This window comes from Megascapheus bottae, chromosome 20 (assembly GCF_031878675.1).
Source record: "Megascapheus bottae isolate mThoBot1 chromosome 20, mThoBot2.hap1, whole genome shotgun sequence".
Lineage (NCBI taxonomy): Eukaryota > Metazoa > Chordata > Mammalia > Rodentia > Geomyidae > Megascapheus > Megascapheus bottae.
The window spans coordinates 38,600,449-38,622,848 of NC_143528.1; the positions used below are offsets into that span (position 1 = coordinate 38,600,449).

The following is a 22,400-nucleotide window of genomic DNA, read 5'->3' on the forward strand; positions in this document are numbered from 1 at the left end:
AAAAAAGAAAAGGTGGATAAGGGCATGTATATTTTGATTTTTTAAAGTAGTTGTATGAAGAGATTCCAACGATGTCACTACTTTCAAAAATGACACTTTTCTTATGGTGAAGTAGACTACCCCCCCACCCCCAGCGCAGAATGCTTATCCACAGCTGCGGGTTTTGTTTTGTTTTGCTTTCCCAGCACCCCAGAGTCATAAGTCTGGAATCGCTTGCTATTGTTTTAGCTCAGTTACTGAGCTTCAGCATGGGAGTTTCTTACGATGACGTCAGCGAGTGTCACTGTCCAGGAGTTGTCTGCATAATGAACCCAGAAGCAATGTAAGAGGCTTAACTTCTATGTTATCCACGTTCGGGAAATAAAATCTACAAAGGGTAGGTGTTGAGAAGCAGTGTCCAGATCCTGCCATGAGGAGATCCTGTCATGAGGAGATCCTGTCATGAGGAGATCCTGTCATGAGGGATGGTGAGAGCTGGCATAGGCAATGCTGGGGAGCATGAGCGCTGGATGCAGGTGGTAGAGAGATATGATGGTGTTTCATGGCAGACATGGAGTGAGCCTTTTATCCTGCTGTATTTGTCAGATGGTTAACAATTGAGTTTAGAAACAGTAATGGCACAGGCTTGCAGTCTCGCAACTCTACCAGGTAAATGACGCCTCTGTCTCCAGATTGTAGAGATGGAACCCAAATATCAATAATGTAAATACCTCTTTAAAAAATACCATCTGAAGGCAGGCGCTGGTAGCTAGTGCCTCTGATCCTAGCTACTCAGAAGACTGCAGTTCACAGCCAGTCTGGACAGGGGAGTCTATTAGACACTTATCTGCCAAAAAACTGTGGCTCAAGCGGTAGAGCACTAGCTCAAGCAAAAGGAAGCTTCGGGACAGTGCCCACGGATTGCCAGGATTTACAGGACTGCCTGTAAATGGCAGACTAAAATCTGATGTGATTTGACTGGCTTTCCCTAGTGAGGGGCAGATTTGGGGGAAGGGGTATCAAGCGTTTAGGGAAGGCTCCAGAAGAAACACTGGGGAATGAATTATATATTAAATTCTGGAATTTAGCTGATAAGTTTGAGTAAGAGGAACAAAGATGAATTATCAAATGCAGACGTATCTAAAACTATAAAAGTGAATACACCTATGAATATGGAGAAAGGCAAGAGGTGGTAGAAAGCTCTCCCAGCATGTGCAAGGACCTGGGTTAGATCCCAGGACAGTGGAAGTGGGGAGAAAGAAGAGAAGGAAGGAGGAAGGGAAAGAAGAAAGAAGGAAGAGAAGGAAGGAGGGAGGAAGGAAGAAAAGAGAAAGGAAGTTAAAGGGAGGGGAGGAGAGCAGAGGGGGGAGAAGGAAGGAGAGGAAAGGGAAGGAGGAAGGAAGAGAGGACATTTTTGTTAATGCAAGGGTATTCTTAAGACTTGGAATTATAAGAGGGAAAGGAAGCAATTAAGAGAGGTAAGGCCATTTGTGAGGAAGAAGCTCAAACAAGAACATGAGCACAACGCAGTATAATGTAAGAGACAAAAAATATTATTGACCCACTACTTATTCCTACTAAAAGACTGAATAGATGCTCTTATCAGTCTGACTTCCCATGCACAGGCAAAGGAAGTTTCCTGATCGTCACAAAAGGAGGTCTGTGTGGTGTGCCAATTAGATTGTTTACTGGAAGGGCAGGCTGTCACCAAGTCTTACACAGAAACTTAGTGTTGTGTATTTGCAGCCATTCCTCCGGCGCTAAGACCTTCAGCAACTGCAGCATGGAAGACTATGCACGCTTCCTGGCAAGCCCAATGTCCCACTGTCTTCAGAATCAGCCGCGCCTACAGCCATCTTACAAGCAAGCTCCAGTGTGTGGGAATGGCGTTGTAGAAACAGGAGAGGTTTGTGACTGCGGGTCTGAGCTGGTAGGTACCCGGTGAGAGGGTGGTGCTGGCGGGGTCTTCAGGATCACACTTGCCCTTCTACAAAGGCTCTGGGAAGGCAGACAAGGGGAATGATATATTGCTATATGGATTCGTTGATTTGTCGATTACACAAGTAATTTTTACTTTTTTAGCTTGATTGAGATATCGTTGAGAACTTAAAATTATATCTATTTTGGGCATATAAGTCAATAATTTGATCTAGAGATACAGTGAAATATTCACAATCAAGCTAACATCTCTGTAACCGCACACATATCGAAGTTGGGGATGCAACGAGATCCTTTCTTTCCTTCCTTCCTTCTCTCTTTTTTCTGATGAACAATTATTGATATCACTCTTAGAAAATTCCACATTCACAGCATTGTAGCTGTAGCTACTTTGTCGTACATTGGGTTTCCAGGTTTTACTCCTTGCACAGCGCCCAGCTTGCACCCGGAACTCATCTCTCTCCATTCTTCCCTCACGCTGCCCTTCAGTCAAAATGCACCACTCGAATGTTGCAAACCAGTGATTATCAAAGTGATTAATTCTGGAACTGACTTGATCCAGGCTCTTGAAAATATACTTTTCCTGGCATATCATTTTAACATATGTCCCTCTTCTATTCAGAAAGGTAGAGGTAAAGTTTTCACTATATACTAGAAATATGTGGAAAGAAAATGTATTGGTTTTTAAAACTTAAGTACCAAAAAAAACCAGAATGTGGTTTTCCAAACCATAGAAATAGTAGATAAAGTTGTGAAGCTGGAGGAAGTGTAGGCTAGAGAGAAAGTAGAAACAAAAATTAATGAATAGGCCAGGAGTATAGCCTAGGGGTACAGTGCTTGCCTAGCGTGAACAAAATCCTGGGTTCGATTCCTCTGTACCACATACACAGAAAAAGCCAGAATTAGTGCTGTGGTTCAAGTGGTAGAGTGCTAGCCTTGAGAAAGCTTGAGGATTCAAGAACAGTGCCCAGACCCTCAGTTCAAGCCCTAGGGCTGGAAAAAAGAAAAAGAAAAAAAAAAGAATAAAAGCCGGGTGAGGTGGCTCAAGCCTGAAATCCTAGCTACTCAGGAGGCTGAGATCTGAGGATCAAGGTTCGAAGCCAGCCTGGGCACAAAAGGACCTGAGACTCTTATCTCCCATTAACCTCTAGAAAATGGGAAATGGGGCTTGGCTCAAGGGTAGGGTGGTAGCCTTGAGCTGAAGAGCTCAGGGATTGCACACAGCCCGAGTTCAAGCCCCATGACCTCCACACACACAAGAATAAAATGGGGCTGAGAGTGTTGCCTAGTAATAGAGTGCTTGCCTAGCATGCACAAAGCCCTGGATTCAAGTCCCTGGTACCACATACAGAGAAAAAGCCAGAAGTGGTGCTATGGCTGAAGTGGTAGAGTGCTGGTCTTGAGAAAGATCAAGGACTCAAGAACAGTGCCCAGGCCCTGAGGTCAAGCCCAAAGACTGACAAAAACAAACAAAAAAACCCAAAAAAACCCCAATAAATGAAGTCAGATTTTTAAAAATCTAAGATCAAAGGAAGGAGACAGTTAACTATTGTGCCATAGACTGTCTTATGACTCTGGGGTCATCTGGAAGCCATGGGTGGGATTCATTCTTCCCAGGGCAGTGGCTGAGGTTACTTCAAAGGACATCTCCAACATAAGCCTTTCTACATACTTGATGGTATCCACACGCCTTTGCTTGATTTTCATTGAGTAAAATTTTTCACTAAATCTTTCCATAGTATATCACATGACTTCCATTTGATTTCATGTGATTGAGTCCTGAGCCACTGTGATATCTTTCCCCTTGAGAATCCCACACAGTTAACAACAACAACATCTGTTGGATATATTACCTGCAAAAAATACGGAAAATTGTGTGGGTATTAACCATATGAGTATTACTGAAATCCATAGGGATTTTTCTTTGTGCATCATACGGAAAAGGTTTCCCAGCTTGCTTCATTTCAAATCCTTGAGAATTAAAAATATAGAAGTGTGAGGGACAGAGTGGCTCATGCCTGTAATCCTAGCTACTCAGGATGCTGAGATCCGAGGATTGAGATTCAAAGCCAGACCTGGCACTAAAAATCCCTGAGACTCTTATCTCCAATAGAGCACCAGAAAACCAGAAGCGGTGCTGTGGCTCAAGGGATAGGGCAGTAGCCTTGTGAAGAGCTCAGGGACAGCACCCAGGCCCAGAGTTCAAGTCCCCTGACTGACAAAATGTGTGTGTGTGTGTGTGTGTGTGTGTGTGTGTGTGTGTGTGTACATTGTCTACAGCTTTGTCCTTTTGTATGACTTTCTTTTATTAACCATACTAATAGAATTTTAAGGCAGATTCACAGGACACAAACATTGATGGATTTTTACATATAATAGGGTGTAATAAGATATGATTTAATGATACAGAGGGATGTTAGTAATGTCCAAAAAAGTATCATTTTCTAGTTTCTTCATTGAATTATTTTAAGTTAAATAAACTTAGAATAATCCATAAAATCTTGAGATGTATTAAAATATAAGGGATTCAGGATTAAGTAAGAACTAGTGATTCCTATAAAGAATTTTTGATTTCTGTGTATGTGTGTGTCGTACTGTGTGTATGTGCGCATACTGAGGCTTGAATTCAGGACCATGCACTCTCAATAGGCTTTTTGCTTAAGGCTGGCACTCAACCACTTAAGCCACACCTCTAGTTCAGTTTTTTTGCTGGTTGGTTGGAGAAGAGTCCTCGTGGTCTTTTCTGTTCCGGCTGGTTTCACACCATGATTCTCAGATCTCATCCTCTTGAGTAGCTAAAGATAACAGGCGTGAGCCACCAGCACCCAGCTTAAAATTCCGAAGTCTTATATATTGATTTCCCATGTTGTATTTAATCCTCTGTTTGGCTGCATGAGCCAGAGAGCTGAGTATCTTTGCCCTGAAAGAATGCATACTCCAGAGAATTGTGTTAGTGATGGCGTAAGGCTCCTGCTGGAGCTATACAGGAAAAGCCTCCTACACAGGACAAACGCATGACCTAGCCCTTCACAGAAAGCTCCAGACATCTGCTGGATAGGGAAATGTATAAATGCCCTTTTTATGTGTGCCGACATGGAAGTGAAGGATTTCTTCAGTCTCTCGTGGGCACTCATCAGGCATGCCTACTTCCAGCAAATGTAAATCTAACTGGAAAGGTCCATGAGAACATTGGTTTTGCCTTTCAGGATTGTGAGAGGAAAGGAGTTCAGTGTTGCAGCAGTTCCACGTGTACACTGCTTCCGGGGATGGACTGTGACATAGGACCGTGCTGTGACGGATGTCTTGTAAGTTCCTTGGAACAGTGGTTCTCCATGACTAACACAGTGAAACTATGCTCCTAGCGCTTGCTCGTAGGTTCCTAACCGGTATCATTCCGTGTCATTTCCCTCCCCGGCTGCTGTCAGTTTCGGCCACAAGGAAGCCCGTGCAGGCCGTCCCTGGAGGAATGCGATCTCCCAGAATTCTGCAACGGCTCATCTGCATCCTGTCAGGAGAACTTCTACGTCCACGACGGACACCCGTGTGGAAACAACCTGTGGATATGTGTGCAAGGAACATGTAGGAGTGGGGAGAGGCAATGCAAGGAACTATTTGGAGACGGTACTTTCCAATTTTGCATATAAGCATTTTTTTTCCTGGTTACTGAAAAGAAGTTGACGTTACATTTCATTCCTAAAATGCTACCCATAAAACAAGGGGAAATTAGGTAGCTATTGGCAGCTAGTCAGTCAAATACAAGCATTTTCGTGCCCAAGTTAGGTAGATGGAATTAGCACTGCAAGGATGATGGAAAAACTAGCCTTGAGAGTCAGCCCTATAAGAAGGAGACTGTGTAGCCATACCAGAGGCGTGATGAAGCCAAGTGAATTCAACACCCTACAAGTGGGGATATTTGTTCTTAGGGAATCATGGCCTGGAAAAGGCCTGTCACGAAAACCTGTCTGAAAGCCAGAATTAAAACAACAGCGCACGTGCGAAAAAAATTGCAATAAACTCATCCCATTTGGGTGACAATGTACAGAAAAGATGATGGGTGTTGGGATAAGAGAAGGGAAGAGACTTGAAACATGAATGTTAAGAAACTTAAAGATGGTCTGCCATGAAGTGAAAACAGTACAATGACCTCTCAACTCTGTGGCAATATCTCAAGAACACCATTTTTAAAAGATAGCATCGGGGCAAAAGAAATCCCCGAAGAAAGCTCCGTTTCTGCAGTGGGTATCCTTAGCTTGACCTGGACAGAATCTCCTTATGAGAAACTGATCAAAACTGGGCACTAGAATGTAAAACTGTATCTGAAAATGTTGCAGAGGCCCCAGAGATCTGAGGGAGGCACCCAGGAAAGGTCAGACCAAAACTTCCCGACTATTCCCTGAAGAGTAGCAACTTGAATTTATTAGCGGGTCTGAATTGTGCACATATTTCCCACTGACCAGAACAGCCCCTGTCTTGCAGTGAGTTTTCTCTATCCTTGCGCCTATTGTGGCTCAGCAACCTTCAGTGCACTGCCTTGTGCCATCTTCCTACAAGTTTATTTCAGCATTGTTCACGCTCATCGTCATTCTTGCTTCCTGGTCTACTCTCTACAGTCCCCTGCTTCAACCATGTTGTATGTGTCTGGATGTCTGTGTGGATGTCTGTGGATGTGTGTCCGGCCTAGACTCCACCCATGAGAGAAAAGATGTTGTCTGACTTTCTGACCCCAGCTAGAAAGTACTTACAAAGTAATCGCTGAGGTAAGAAGTGACTGGGCAGAAACCCCACAGGGTCAGAACTGAGCAGCTTGAAACCTGGACAGAATGCTCAGGTGGAAAGGAAACGAATGAAAGTGAGCTTTTGGAGGGGAAAGTGAACTCTATCCCACACCTCCCATTCCAAAGGGGACGTGCTAAGGACTCAGCCCTGGAAAAGGGTGGCCTGGAAGTGTCATGCGTCCTGAAGCATAGCTCTGAGTTAGCATCACTTCCAAGTGGACCTGCTTCTACAATGACCAAATGCTGGAAGCAAATAAGAATCCTGTTTTGAGATATATCATACCATCTTTAAAAAATAATTTGGGGCCAGGTGTGGTGGCTCCTACCTGTAATCCTAGCTACTCAGGAGGCTGAGATCTGAGGATCGAGGTCCAAAGCCAACCCGTGCACTAAAGGAGACTCTTATCTCCAATTAACCACTAGAAAACAGGAAGTGGGGCTATGGCTCAAGGGTAAAGTGGTAACCTTCAGCTGAAGAGCTCAAGCCCAGAGTTCAAGCCCCATGACCAACAAAAATAAAATAAGACTAATTTGTGAGGCCTGGCATTGGTGGCCTATGCTTGAAATCCTAGCTAGTCAGGAGGCTGAGAGCTAGGGATGATAACTGGAAGCTAGCCTGGGCAGGAAAGTCCATGAGACTTAGATCTCCAGAAAAACAAACAGAAAAGTAGAAGTAGAACTGTGGCTCAAGTAGTAGAATGCTAAGCTTGAATAAAAGAGCTCAGGGACAATAGCCAGGGCCTGAGTTCAAGCCCCAGGATCAACACACACACACACATACACACACACACACACACACACACACACACACACACACACACACACACACACACACAGGGGAGGAAGGAAGACAGGGTCTCAAGGAGCTCCCTTTGTACCCCAGACTAACCTCAAGTTCTGATCTCCTGCTGCTGGCTCCTCATTGTATTACCAGCTCAACCTACTCTACTTCTGATAAAAGTCAAAAGTAGCCAAGGTGAGGCCACTCAAGATCGAATGCTGCAGTCCTTGAAGTCATGTAGAAGAGGGACTCTAGACACTCTATACAGCCAGTCTGCTTGTGGAGCCAAAAAGGAAGCAGCAAGGGTGTTTGTATTGATCAGGGCACAGTGCACTGTGCAAATGAGAGAACAGATTTGCACCAATCCCTTCTGTCGAGCCACATCCCCCTTGGCTTAGGGGAAAATAGCCATTAGAGCTCACTGAGGCTTGGGATGTCAAAAAGTTGAGAGGAAAGTGAACAGCCAAGGCGATGACTGCACTTTCTGGAGCACGTTGTGCTTTGGACTTGGCATCTGGAGACGCTCATATTCCGAGGCGACAGGCTGCCAGGAAGGTGGTCGAGTTAACTGCCCAAGAGAAACAGCTTGGCTAGCAGTCCTATGCTAATGGCAGCTGGACACCAAGGATGAGTCAAACAGTGGCTGCTTGAAGTCGTCACCCTAGCCCCTCAAATCTTGGCTCATTTACAGGGGTACTTTACTGTAAAATAAAGGGTTATCATTAACATTGCCAGTGCTTTACCAGTGTTTAACATTGCTCTACTCATAACCAAATACCCTGGAGGAGAATTAACATTTTTCTCGCAGGCTAGGATAGGTGAGCATTCATTTCTTCAAATGGCGTTCAATGAAGTCCAATATACTTTCCCCCCAACACGTGCACCTCAGTGAAGTCAGCCACAAGACGAGTTCTCTCTGACTTTGTCCATCTTAGATTTCTAGGAAGGGTCTGTCTGAACAGAGTTCTTGGCTACCTGCCTTTCTCTTTTGCTATTTTCACCAGTCCTCCTGGCATAGTACCAGCCACTGTCCCCAGGCTGCTGTGTGTCTAGTGGTAGTTAGCTTTACTATGCACATGGGCGTCGATCTCTTTGCAACTTTTCCATATCAAAGCCACCAATTTCTTTGTTTCTGCATACTAACATTTTTTATCAAATTGAAATTTGTCATTGTTCTTCATCAGTGTCTCTGCCCACGTCATTTTCCTCCTCAGTTTTGGGGCTCCTTTTCTACATGACCATTGGTATACTTGGCTGGCCTCCCACAGGCCCACATTCTCGTCATTTCTGTCTGTTTCGTGATTATGAGAATGGACAGTCCTCAGGCATGTGTCATCAGGTTTCCTGAGACTCTTTTTATTCCTTTTAGATGAAATATTTCAGAAAGATTTTCTGAATTTGTCAATAGTTTAATGGCCTTTTGTTTGTTGTTTTACTGAGAAAAAATTCCCATTAGGTCTTCACTTCACTGTTTGAGGGATACTCTATCCGATCTAATTCTTTGTTTTCATCTAAATGTGTGTATGTGTGATACTCTAGATCTGGGGATTTTCTTTCATTATAGTGTACCTTTACTAACACCACATTACTTCACACCTGGAGACAGCCTCTTCAAGAGCTTCGTTCTGGATCTTCGATGCTCTTATGACATTGTACACTGTACTCTCAGCACATTGCTTCTGGTTTTGTTTTAGAGAATTGTCTTTGAGAATGATAAAGGGGGGAGAGTTGTGCTTGCATCTGTATGTTCAAGGCACATCCTTTATTTCTTTAAATAGTTTCTATACAGTATAATAGTCTTGCTTTCTCTTGAATATTTCTCATTAACCTCCCTTAAAGACCCACTGGAAATAGATATTGGGGTAGTCTACAAAAGCTTTTTCTTCTGGGCTCAGTGGCTCATAACCTGTAATCCTAGCTATTCAGGAGGCTGAGATCTGAGGATCGAGGTTCAAAGCCGTGAGAATCTTATCTCCAATTAGCCACCAGAAAATCAGAAGTGGCACTGTGGCTCAAGGGATAGGGAGGTAGCCTTGCTCAGGGTCAAATCCCAGGCCCAGAGTTCAGGTCCCACACTCAACAACAACAACAAATAAAAAACAACAACAGCAACAAAAATCTTTTTCTTTTCTCTTAAAAATTTAAAGATATTTTACACTGGTACAGAGTGCAGGATTGACTTTTCCTCTCTGGCATTTTAGTGATGTTACTCCATTGCTACATGGCTTCTAAGGGAAAAAAAAAAATCAGCCATAATGTGTTTTTCTTTCACCAGGATCTTACCTGTTTTATCAACCATCTTAACTTTACATGTTTATATATATATATATATATATATATATGAATGTGTGTGTGAACTTTTCCATTGCTATAACACATACCTGGGATAAATCCACCTAAAAAGAAGGGTATACCTCACACCTCTGTATATCTACTGAAAGATAGTAAAACATATTTTTTTTGTTTTTTTTTTGTGGGTCATGGGGGCTTGAACTCCACCTGGGCGCTGTCCCTGAGCTCTTCAGCTCAAGACTACCGCCCTACCCTGGAGCCAAGCCCCCACTCACAGGTTAATTGAAGATAAGAGTCTCAGGTTCTTTTGTGCCGGGCTGGCTTTGAAACTTGATCCTCAGGTCTCAGCCCCCTGAATAGCTAGGATTACAGGCATAAGTCACTGAGCCTGGCTGTAAAACATAAATTTTCTTAAAAAGAAAAAAGTTAACTTTGGCTCACAGGTTCAAAAATTTCAGTCCAGTGTCACGGGGGGTTCTCAGACATCTTGACCAAAGGCTTTGTCTTGGGTCTCCAACTAGAACAGAGCTAGGGGAGGGTTTGAGAAGTTAAGTAGTTCTTACGAGAATTAAAGTTAAATCGATTATGTACAGAGTTCAGGTGGCCAAAATAAATAATAATTTGGTGCTTTAATTGAAGAGGTATTTATACAAAAATTAGCATTATATGGGCCAGTGAGCCAACTATTTCTTTAAAATAGCCTTGTATGTACTTACATATATTTTCCTGGACCTGTGAAAAGTTAACTGCGAATTCATGCTGACTTCCTGTAATGTATGTGTGTGGATAACAACGACTCCTTTAAATACTTCACTAAAGCGATTTTGTATGATTGTAAAAATGAATGGTGTCCTTTAAATCTAGTTCCTATCCTACTCAGTTTTATATTTTGATTTCATCTTGTATATCTATAATATGCTTTAGGTCCTTTCTCAAAATGTTGAATGTATTTGCAAGTCATTTTCGTTTACATTACTGTATGTTCAATGTCTTTCAGAAGCAAGTTTTGGTAGTGACCAATGTTTTGAAGAAATAAATTCTAGGGCAGATATATCTGGAAACTGTGGCATCCAGGACTCAGTATACAAAGCATGTGCGCCTAGGTAAGCTTTAAGATACTTCTCTGAGAAAATGCCACCAGGCCATTCAGTTTCTATGAGGGCAAACATCTCTCCTTCCAGGAAGCAAGACCACGTTTGATGGGAAGTGCAGTGTGTTTCTGCACTTATATGCTACATATATTATCATTGTGTATTTTGCGGGTTCTTGGGTTTGGTTTTTATTGGGTGTCTGGTTTTTCTACATATTAGTATTGTTGTTAAATATCATACTTTATTCCTTTCCTTCATTTTGTTTTGTTATTTTGCTTTTGTATTCATAGTATTAGGATTTGAGGTGTTCCCACTGCCAAGCCAAAGCCATCTGTGGCTGTTTTTTCCTGAGGGTCACATTCAAGACAAGATTTCAATTCCAGCCCAGGTGCAATCGGCCAAGTCCGGCTTCCTGTCTAGCTAAGAAAACAGGCCTGCACCACACCTAGCTCTAGCTCTCCAGTGAGGGAGGGGTCCTGTAGACCTTCTGCCTGGGCTGGCCTTTCTGAGCTCTATGGAAGCATCCAGAGACTGATCTTCAGGGACAGCTCTGCTGTAATACAAATGACAGCATTAAGTGAGTTAGGGAGGTGACAGGGGAGACTTAGGGGAAGAGCTGGCGCCCCACTGCCCTTTCCTGGTTCTACAGCAGCTTTTCCCCATGGGCTCAAGGCATGTTGGATCCAGGAGCAGACAGAGAGCCAGCCTGGGAAGAGCTAGCTAATTGGAAGATGGCAGACCGTGAACCTACACGACAATCTTGGCAGAAAGCTGGTTTGGGGGTGATTTATACAGGACATCTCCATCATGCTTCCTCACTAGTGGAGGTTTGTGGCCACTGGAGGTGTGTGGGGTCTTCACTGAGGTTTTCCATTTTTGTGCAACTCTCAAAAGAAAGCAAAGACTCTTTTTGTGAATGGATGCTATGTCTTCAAGCTATTGAGTCTGTGCAGTTCTTGGTCATAGCCAGGCCAGAAAGGGCAGCTGCCCCGAAATGGAAGTCACAGGAAGGAAAGAGAACATGAAAGCTTCATGCCAGCGTTACAGCTGCTGTTTGCTTTGGACATAGTATTGCAGCCCTTGCAAAGGCTGTTTTTGACCAGTGGACTGGGCTTAGACCTGGTTTTGTGGGAAGAAAATTTATTATTATCTAGAATCTTTTCAAGATACCTTCTCTCTAGGACTCCCGTATTTAGATTTATCTATATAATTCATTTATGTGTCTGATTTTTTACAAAAATCTACCAGGGACCCATGGTAAGCATTATCACCAAGGAGGCATAGAAAAGTATGTTCTGAATCTGAGAAAGTTACCACTAATCTGCTCTGTCTAAAATCGATTCTCATCAGTATGAAAAACTCAGGATATGTTTCCTTTGGCCCAGTACTGCCAAGGGATACTTTTCTTCATTATTTCCTCATGTTTTCTTACAGGGAGGGGACAAATATCTTGTTATGCTCTTTATGATATCACTCATTTGTCTGAGGAGGGGGAAGGGAAAAGGAGAGACAAAATTAATAGTGAGGCTTGGACTCAGAACCTGAGCGCTGTCCCTTAGCTTTTCAACTCAAGGCTTGTATTCAACTATTGGAACTCCACTTCTGCTTTTTGAGGGTTAATTGGCAATAAGAGTTTTAGGGACTTTCCTATCCACACTGGCTTTAAAACGCAGTGGTCAGATGTCGGCCTCCTGAGTAGCTAGGATCACAGGCGGGGCCCGACGTGGAGCACACAAGTCTGATTTCATCACAGTCCTTTGCAGGCTACTTTTACAATTTTTCTCTGTGATGAGGATGTACCTTCAGGTTTTATTTTCTTGTGTTGTATATTTCCTTCTTTTGCAGTGTGGGTTTTCAGGATCTTGTATGCTTGAGACCCACCATACAATGCTGAAAAGAAAACCTAAAAGGACTGGTAATTACCAAACAATCATTTTATTTATTTATTTATTTATCTATTTCCCGTCCTGGGGCTTGAACTCAGGGTGTGGGCTCTCTCCTTGGACACCTTCTTTGCTCAAAGCTGGTGTTCTAGCATTTGAGCCACAGCACCACTTCTGGCTTTTTCTGTTGATGTGGTACACAGGAATGGAACCCAGGGCTTCACACAAGCTAGGGGAGCTCTTTACCACTAAGCCACACTCCCGGCCAAACAATCATTTCTAAAAGATGGCACAACGTCAAATCTGACTGTGGTCAAGAATGAAGAGTGAAGGAATTCACCCAGAGAGAAGGGGCACACATGTACAGAATAACCAGGATAACCGGGAGATAGTTCAAAATGATTAAAGTTGTCCATTTATCATTAGCAAATCAGGAAAGACCATGTTTCTTTTTTTTTTTTTTAGGTGTTGCAAAATAAATTGTAGACCTCTTTTACAAACCTTGAATGTTCTGCTTAACTCTGCTTGCTTTAGAGATGTTTATTCAGCTATTTCTTTATTAAAATGAATGATTTTCCTTTCCGAATAAATGGTAGCAATCGGAAGTGTGGAAAAATAGTATGCATATATGAAGGGAATGAGGTCCTTAGACTACAAGACGCCATCACCATCTACATCAATGCAAGTGGACGAATCTGTGTCACCTTAGAGTATCCAGAGGATTCCACGGAACGACACAAAATGTGGGTGAATGATGGAACTGTCTGCAGTGCACAAAAGGTGAGTCACCTTTCTTCTCTTCTGAGGTCGCCCGCCAATGTTGTGCATTTTGTACTTCTGGCTTTTTCCCCAGTGACATGTAACATCGACATACTGCATTTGCTGGTTAATTGCAAATAAAGAGTCTCATGCGCTCTTCTGTCCAATCTAGCTTTGAAACATGATCCTCAGAGCTCAGTCTCTTGAGGGTTAGGACTACACACATGAGCTACCAACCGATAGACTTAATTGAAGTGTTTCTTAAATGAAAATGACATGTTGAAAAAAATAGTTTCACATTGTGAAATATAAAATTATTTTTATGATTAATATGCCCATAGTATTATGAAGTAGCTAAATCTGTATTTTAAGTGTAAGGAAATCATTTCTGTCTGGACCTTTTGTTTTATTCCCAGCTTATTCCTTTACAGAATTAACTAAACCCAGAGTACAATTCATCTTTAAATAAATAATATCATGTGTAAGTATATAATATAAATTTGTGTTTATTGCTTATTAGTGAACGTCATATTTGTATTAACCATTACTTTGTAGATCATGAGAACATGTTAGCAATAGATAAACATGTCATATTCTCCATTTATTTGGACATTTCTCACTTGCCTGCATTTATTTTTCAATTTTCGGTCTAAGACTCTTGCTCATCTTTGAGCAAGAGCTCTCTTGCTCATCTTTGAGCAAGAGCTCACAGCACCAGTTCTGGCTTTTTCTGTGTGTATGGTACTGAGGAATTGAACCCAGGGCTTCATATATGCTAGGTGAGCACTCTACCACTAAGCCATGCTCCCAAGACTGATTGCACATAGTTATGGGTTCAAGACAATGCTTTGAAATATCGTCTACAGGTGTAATGCTCAAATCAGAGTGATTAGCATATCAACTGCATTAGACATTCTCCTTCATAGTGACATTATTCAAAGTCCTATTCTTCTGTTTGAAATAGATCCTCCGCTATAGCCAGCTTTCATCACCCGGCTTTGCTGCAGGAAGCCAGGCTTACTCCTCTTTCCTGTGACAATGTGCCTGTGACCCATCTCTCTCCAGCTCCCCCTCCTCCATATCATCTCCCACAACCAAACACCATCAACCACTCTACCATCAAACTTTATTTAGCTTTTTCAGATTCACATGGGATTCAGATCACATTGTATTTTTCCTTCTGTTTGAGACTTATTTCATCTAACATAAGGTCCTTCAAGTTTATTTGTGTTGTCACAAATAACTATTCTATTCTTTTTATAACTTAATATCATTCCATATATGTAAATAGATGTGGTAGAAAGAGAGATGATAGCTAGATAATAGACAGATAATAGAAAGAGAAATGATAGATAACAGAGATGATCGATGATAGACTGATATATATATATATAGAGAGAGTTATATATCACATTTTCTTTATCCATTTGTCTATTGATAAGCATTTAAATAGATTCTGTTTCTTGGCTGTTGTGAATAACACTGCGATAAACTGCCATATTGACTTCTTTATATTCATTTGCATATTGATTCACACACACACACACACACACACACACACACACACACACACACCAGTGGAATTGTTGTTTGTTTGTTTTTTTCTTTTTGGTCAGGCTTAAATTCGGGGCCTGGGTTGTATCCTTGAGCTCTTTTGCTCAAGGCTAGAGTTCTACCACTTTGAACCATAGCTCCATTTCCAGTGTCCTGGTGGTTGATTGGAGATAAGAGTCTCATGGACTTTCCTATCTGAGATGGCTTTGAAAAGCAATTCTCAGATCTCAGCCTCTTGAGCTAGGATTACAGGCATGAGCCACCGATGCCAGGCTGAATTATTGAATCATATTGTGGTTTCTTTCTTTCCTCTTTTCTCTCTCTTTCTTTCCTTCTCTTTCTTTTTTCTTTCTTTCTTTCTTTTCTCCCTCCTTTCCTTTCTTTCTTCCTTCTTCCTTTTTTGCAGAAACTCCGTAATGCTTTACAAAATAGTTATACTAGTTTACATTTCCAAAGCAACATGTGAGAATTCTTCTTTCTCCAAATTTTATCTTGTTTGTGTATCTAATATTGATAGTAGCCACTCTAACTGGGAAGAGGTGATAGTTCATTGTGGGTTTTGTTTTACGTCCGTGTAATATGAAATACTTTTAAATAAATGGAAAGTCCTGATGACCTATAAGCAAATTTTTGACTTACCTTTTTAGGTTTGCAGGGATCAACAATGTGTTGCAAATTCATATTTGAATTATGACTGCACACCACAAAAGTGCAATAATCGCGGTGTAAGTATCAGTATCATGGAGATAAGAAATGAGTAAGACTAACCTCAGGAAAGCAAGTGCTCAGATTCTCTGTCTCTCTTTGTATCTCTGTCTCTCTCTGTCTCTGTCTCTCTGTCTCTGTCTCTCTCTCTCTTTGTGTGTGTGTGTGTGTGTGTGTGTGTGTGTGTGTGTGTGTGTGTGTGTGGTGTCATGGGGCTTGGACTCAGGGCTTGTGTGCTGTCCCTGAGCTCTTCAACACAAGGCTACTGCCCTACCCCTGGGCCTGGGCATTGTCCCTGAGCTCTTCAGCTGAAGGTTACCACCCTACCCTAGAGCCAAGCCCCACTCCAGTTTTCTAGTGGTTAATTAAAGATAACAGTCTCTAGGACTTTAGTGCCCGGGCTGGCTCTGAACCATGATCCCCAGTTCTCAGCCTCCTGAGAAGCTAGGGTTACCGGCGTGAGCCACCATGCCTGGCATCTCAGTATCTCTTTTATGCTCTCTCTTGGGTTCTTGCTTTGTCACACTGACTCTCCTCTCTTGCGGTCTCTCTGTTTCCACTCTTGCTCTCTCCCCTCTTCAGCTTTGTCTGACCTAATCTTTCTTGTTTGTCCTACTTGGATGCATGTGAATCCGTTTTATCATGATATTTCTGCTCTCAGGTATGCAATAACTTGAAGAACTGTCATTGTCAGGCTACGTATTTACCTCCAAATTGTGAACAGACACAAAGCAACTGGCCAGGCGGGAGCGTGAACAGTGGCAATCGCCCAGTCCCAGGTTCTAGTGCTAGTAAGTAGTCAACTAATGAAGACAAGAGTTGAACAGCCTCTACTTTACTAAGTTCATTTAGATCATGTGTGGACCTGGAACTACATATGGCTATTTTATGTCTTACTACCCAGAGGATGAACCATCCGAATGTACGTGATACATATGTGATATAGATAAATCACATTTAACATTTTAAATATTGTAGATAAAGACTGAGAGAAAGGGGGAGGGAGAAAGCGAGGGAGGGAGAGAAAGGAGAGAGAGAGAAAGAGAGAGAGGGCAGGGGTGGGGGAGAACCAGGCAGGAAATCGTAGTTATTTGGATCTGTAACAGAAGGTATTGAATATGAAGCACCAGGAAACTCACGACCGGAAAAAAAAGTTAGCCAGAGAATGGCAAAAGAACCGAAGTGCCAACAAGATGCCACCCCTGCCCCTTCTAAGGGCGAGGCAGGGATGACATGCAGAAGTAATATCACCAGAACCCGGACCTGAGCCACACACAGTATGACAATAACTATGATAGGGCTGGACGGCAGGGCACAGGCTTTTCCATTAGCAGAAATGGAAAGAACACAGCCCCTAAAGGCAAAGCTGGAGACGATGGTGAAAACACCACAGCTACTTCGTCCTTTCTTCTGGTCCTCCACTCACTCTACCTAGTGACCAGGCCTGAGCAGAAGATTCTTACACTGAAATGTAAATAGGAAGATAGATACATCCAATTTAAATGAGTAAATCAAAATATCCAAATAAATGGAGAGCTATGATGTGTTTATTAAGAACCTTATTAATGCTACTATGTCCATTGTGACAGCGTTTCATTACATAAATTAATGGACAATATAAACTTACGTTGTATAATGTTGTTAAAAGATTGATTATATTCTAGGTTTAATGAGTTCGATAAGTCTATAGATAAAAGCCCTAATCACAGCAACATATAACTAAAATATACAAGAAAGTGCTGAGATGCGTCAAACAAACCTGTAAAAGAGCAATCAAGAATTACCACAAACAACTTACAAAATTGTTATTTTATACTATAGTACTGATTTTGGACAGAGTTCCATTAAGTAAGATAGTATGGCATTAATAAAGCAGAAGCACAAGCACATTGGGGGTGAGGGGTTTAGAAACATGTCTATTCAACTAGAACCAATCAGGGAAGAAAAATCCAATGGATTGTACTGAGCAAATGGATATATGGATAAGACCAATGACCCTCAAAATCCCAGCATATTTAACACACTGTGAAACAGGTCCACAAGCCGTGTGTTTAGTCTCCCGCCCCGTGGAAGTGACAGAATGCAAGGTGTAGATGGATACATAGAGATTTCTCCATGATCTTGGGTAAACAACAACTTCTTAGACAAGATGTGGGGGAGGGAAGTGTCAGTTCAATGAAAGAAGAGTTCATTTAGACTTCTTTTGTGTCTAGCCTTTTTCACCACAAAAAGTTTGAGAAAAGCCAGGCAGTGGTGGCTCACACCTGTAATCCTAGCTACTCAGGAAGCTGAGATCTGAGGATCACGGTTCAAAGCCAGCCTGGGAAGGAAGTCCAGAAAACCAGAAGTGGCGAGTGGCACTGTTGCTCAAGGGGCAGGGCTGTAGCCGTGAGCTAAAGAGCTCAGGGACAGCGCCCAAGCCCAGAGTTCAAGCCCCATGACTGACCAAAAAAAAAAACAAAACAGTTTGAGAATAAAGGACCAGTTCCTACAGGGATCACACTTGAATTCTTTTCACCTGGAGACTCCCAGGATTAGAAGTCGTTCGGTGAGAAAGCAAGGGGTGCTTGCTTACACTCCTGAGGAAACATCAGAGTAGTTGCTTTGGGTGGATAGAACACTGATTTTTTTCTCTTCATATAAAAGCATACAAATTATCAAAGTAGGAATTAAAAAATTACTATAGGCATCCTCGTAAGCTTCAGAAATATTTCAGAAATAATAATTATTAGATTCCTGCTAATTGCTTTCTAATCCTGGGCATTTACGTGTCTTAGGAAGGCAGTATTTTGAGACTGTTTACCATCCGAAACCTCCGAGGTGGCCATTTTTCTTGATCATTCCGTTTTTTGTTATGCTCTGCATCCTGCTCATGATGGTGGTGAAAGTCTACTCCCAAAGGAAAACTTGGAAAGCGGATGACTATCTCAGCGATGAGTATATTGATTTCATATTTACGATTCACGATTTCTATCATTTGTATCACATTATTAGCATGGAAGTATACCTAAGTAATAGTAGCCATTCATCGTTATCTGTTCCTTTTTATGTAAGTTCATATAATTCATAAAATTAACCAGATTTGGGCCAGGAGTTTGGCCTAGTGGTAGAGTGCTTGCCTAGCATCCACAAAGACCTGGGTTCGATTCCTTGGTACCACATACATAGAAAAAAAAAACAGCCGGAAGTGGTGCTGAGGCTCAAGTGGTAGAGCTTGAGAAAGTCCAAGAACAGTGCTCAGGCCCTGAGCAAGAGCCCAGGACTGGCAAAAAAAAAAAAAAAAAAAAAAAACATTTGGATTCCTTGGTAAAATTAAATGAAAACAGTTCTAGAAAAGGTTTACTTCCATTATCTGATTTTAATTATTGAAAATGTATCAAACATTTACTTTTTAGTATTCACATATTTGAGATAATTTTACATACTACTTTGATAAATGATTATATAGAAAAGTAGGTGTGCTTTTTTTTGTATTTTTAACCTTTCTTTAATACAAATGAGGGACTGCTATTTGGAAGTAGAAAAGATTAAAAATGAATATTTAACAATAACACTAAAGACACTAATTATACATAGCTAATCTACAGTAAGAAAACTAGGAATAAAAGCTTTTTCATTAAAAAAAAAAGAAATATCTGAAACATGCTATAAGAACAAAAATAAGGGATAGCCGGGAGTTTGGCCTAGGACTGGCAAAATAAATGCTAAAAATAAAAATAAGGGAATGGAAATATGGCTTAGTGGTAGACTGCTTGCGTAGCATATATGAAGCCCTGTGTTACATTCCTCAGTACCACATAAACAGAAAAAGTCATGAGTGGTGCTGTGGCTCATGTAGTAGATAGAGCACTAGCCTTGAGCAAAAGAAGCTCTTGGACAGTGACCAGATCCTGAGATCAAGCCCCAGGACTGGCGAAAGGAAGCAAGGAGGGAAGGAAGGAAGGAAGGAGGGAGGGAGGGAGGGAGGGAGGGAGGGAGGGAGGGAGGGAAGGAAAGAAAATTGGTCTATTTCTCTTCAGAAAATAATATCTGCATTTGAATTTCATACCTATGCCCTTCAATTTATTTGACATGGATTGAATTTTGTCACAATACTCCATTAAATTATTAAAACAATGTAGATAGAACACATATAGTAGAAATATGTGGAAAAGGTATGTGATTGTAGAAATAATATGGAGCCCCCAAAATAGTTATAATTCAATTAATACTGAAATATGTTGAAATAATTTTCTTATACTGGATAGCCACATTGTGGAATAACTGGTATCTGATATCAAATAACTGGTTCAGGGTTGTGGGGGAGAAAACTAGTACACTGAATAAAATAGAGGGCTAGAGATGAATGGCAAAAAATAAAAGCCTAGAGTTATTATTTTTTTTGCCAGTCCTGGGCTTGAGCTCAGGGCCTGAACACTGTCCTTGGATGTTCTCAAGGCTAGAGCTCTACCACTTGAGCCTCAGCACCACTTCCAGCTTTGTTTTTTCTATGTATGTAGTACCAAGGAATCGAACCCTGGTCTTTGTGCATGCTACTCAAGCACTCTACCACTAGGCCAAACTCCCAACCCAGCCTAAAGTTATTTAATACTTCATCTGAACATGATCTGAGCCGCCCTCAGGTGGCCCTGCCCCATGACCTGTCCCCCTAGGTGAGGGAACGAGTTGAGGGTGGGTTTGCCTCCCAGGTGAGAGGCCTTCTCCAGGCTAGGATATTTTGAAATGATGGCTGCAGCCATCCAGCCACGGGTAGCAAATCGGAACAGCTCGAGCACCAAGAGATGGCACGTACCTTTTGAAAGGACAATGACTCTAAGTGAGCTCTGTGTTTTTAAATCCATAGGCAGGTTGGGAGTGAAAGTGAAGCCAGAGAGTAGCCTGGAAGAAGGAGCAGAACTTTCACAGTGAGTGAAGCGTGGGGAGTGCGCGTGTGCAGGCCTGGACAGACTGACTAACACGTAACACACATAACTGGACGGAAAAGCGTTCAGTAACATAACCTCTTCCATAGACCCGTGACAGTTACAGATGACATTGCAGATTTGTCATTGAAGAGGTTTCTTGCATTATGTTTTCAGTTATTTTTCTCTAATTAGACTGAACTCTTTGGCATCTGTGGGCTCAACACATTTGTGCCTGGATTGTGCATTATAATAACAGTTCTCCTGTGGTCTTCATTGCTCCCGGTCACCATTGAACTTTCTCAGGCCTAGAGGGGAACTATATTCCCTCCTTTATTTGTTCTTTCAGGGCAATTATGGTCAATGCACAGAAGAAAGTGGAGAACAAACCCATGTATCATCAGGTTTCTCGGGAGTCAGACCTGCACTTCGTGGTTTCCATCCGTCCAGAAATGATGGGCGTGTTCAAACGCACATCGTTTACATAGATATGCCTACCATTTCACAAAGTACTTATTTATAATGATTGCATGGCTATGAGTTTTAGATTACATTTTTCTTGTTTTACAATATATCTTACCCTCTTTGTAGCAGCCAGTAGGCACTCTTTCTGTGAGTTAGTACCCATGATATTGGAAAAGTTATAATGTAATGTTTGCTGTGATTAAAGATATAGTTGTGTTTTAAATTACAATAGATATATCATCGTGTCTGATGGTTTATAACCAACCTCCTCACTTCCATGCTATTTGCCAGGAAGCTCCTCTTCAAATACATACAGTTCCAGAATAAAGGATAGAGAAAAATATAGCACAAGAACATCACACAAAGGAAGGCTAAATGTCTTTAGCATCGTAAGAATGTAAGGAGACAGAGACAGAGAAAGTGTGAGAGAGAGAGAGAGAGTGAGAGAAAGACACAGAGACAGAGAGGCAGAGAGATTGAGGTCACAGGACAACAGACAAACAGGAAGGCTTACTCTATTACAGCTACCACTCTTTTTTTTTTTTTGGTCTGTCATGGGGTTTGAACTCTGGGCCTGGCGTTGTCCCTGAGCTCTACCCCTTAAGCCCCACAGTGTCACTTCTGGTTTTCTGATGGTTAATTGCAGATAAGATTCTTACAGACTTTAGTGTCCAGGCTGGCTTTGACCCATGAGTCTCAGATCTCAGCCTCCTGAGTAGTTAAGATTACAGGCCAACCAGCAGCACCCAGCTTTTTGCTTTTTTCTTTTCTTTTTGTCCAGCTACCCAGTCTTATGGGAGCAATTCCATTCCTGTGAGACCTCAGGCATTCCACAAGACCAGCATGGACCTATTTGCAAATGGGGTCATGTGACCCTGCCCCTTCTCACTAGGCCTCACCATTATGGTACCTTTGGATGCCAGGACGTTGGTAACCAAACCTCAAGTACATAAATGCTTGGGAGACAAATATTATCCAAGCCATAACAGCATCTTAACCATCTTTAAGAGTGCAGTTCAGCTGCATTAAATGCATTCACGTTTAGGTCTAACCATCACACAGCTCTACAACTGTTTTTGTCTTCCCAAACTTCGAGACTGTACTCAATAACTTCCTATCCTCCCTACTCCTAACTTGTCTCAGCCAAGCAGCCTATCTTCATGGACTTGACTATCTAGGTGCACCAACCACATAACTGGATGGTAAAGGACTTGTCTTTTCATAGCTTGCTCACTTCCTTTTCCACTGGTGGACCCCGGGGTTGAAACTACTGCTTT

General features: G+C 42.0%; 1 protein-coding gene across 1 annotated transcript in view; it reads left to right on the forward strand.

Annotated features, from left to right (window-relative positions):
- The window catches only part of LOC150049452 (disintegrin and metalloproteinase domain-containing protein 2-like), a 41,976-nt gene extending 20,624 nt beyond the window's left edge, over positions 1 to 21,352 (forward strand). The window contains exons 11-21 of the mRNA XM_090353646.1: positions 186 to 322; positions 1,726 to 1,909; positions 5,124 to 5,222; positions 5,343 to 5,538; positions 10,763 to 10,868; positions 13,336 to 13,519; positions 15,700 to 15,777; positions 16,419 to 16,548; positions 18,535 to 18,694; positions 20,601 to 20,661; positions 21,008 to 21,352. Of these exons, the coding sequence (XP_090209772.1) occupies positions 186 to 322; positions 1,726 to 1,909; positions 5,124 to 5,222; positions 5,343 to 5,538; positions 10,763 to 10,868; positions 13,336 to 13,519; positions 15,700 to 15,777; positions 16,419 to 16,548; positions 18,535 to 18,694; positions 20,601 to 20,634 (1,308 nt within the window). The 3' untranslated portion in view covers positions 20,635 to 20,661; positions 21,008 to 21,352. The remainder of the gene's footprint in view (positions 1 to 185; positions 323 to 1,725; positions 1,910 to 5,123; positions 5,223 to 5,342; positions 5,539 to 10,762; positions 10,869 to 13,335; positions 13,520 to 15,699; positions 15,778 to 16,418; positions 16,549 to 18,534; positions 18,695 to 20,600; positions 20,662 to 21,007) is intronic.
- The last annotated feature ends 1,048 nt before the right edge of the window (positions 21,353 to 22,400 follow it).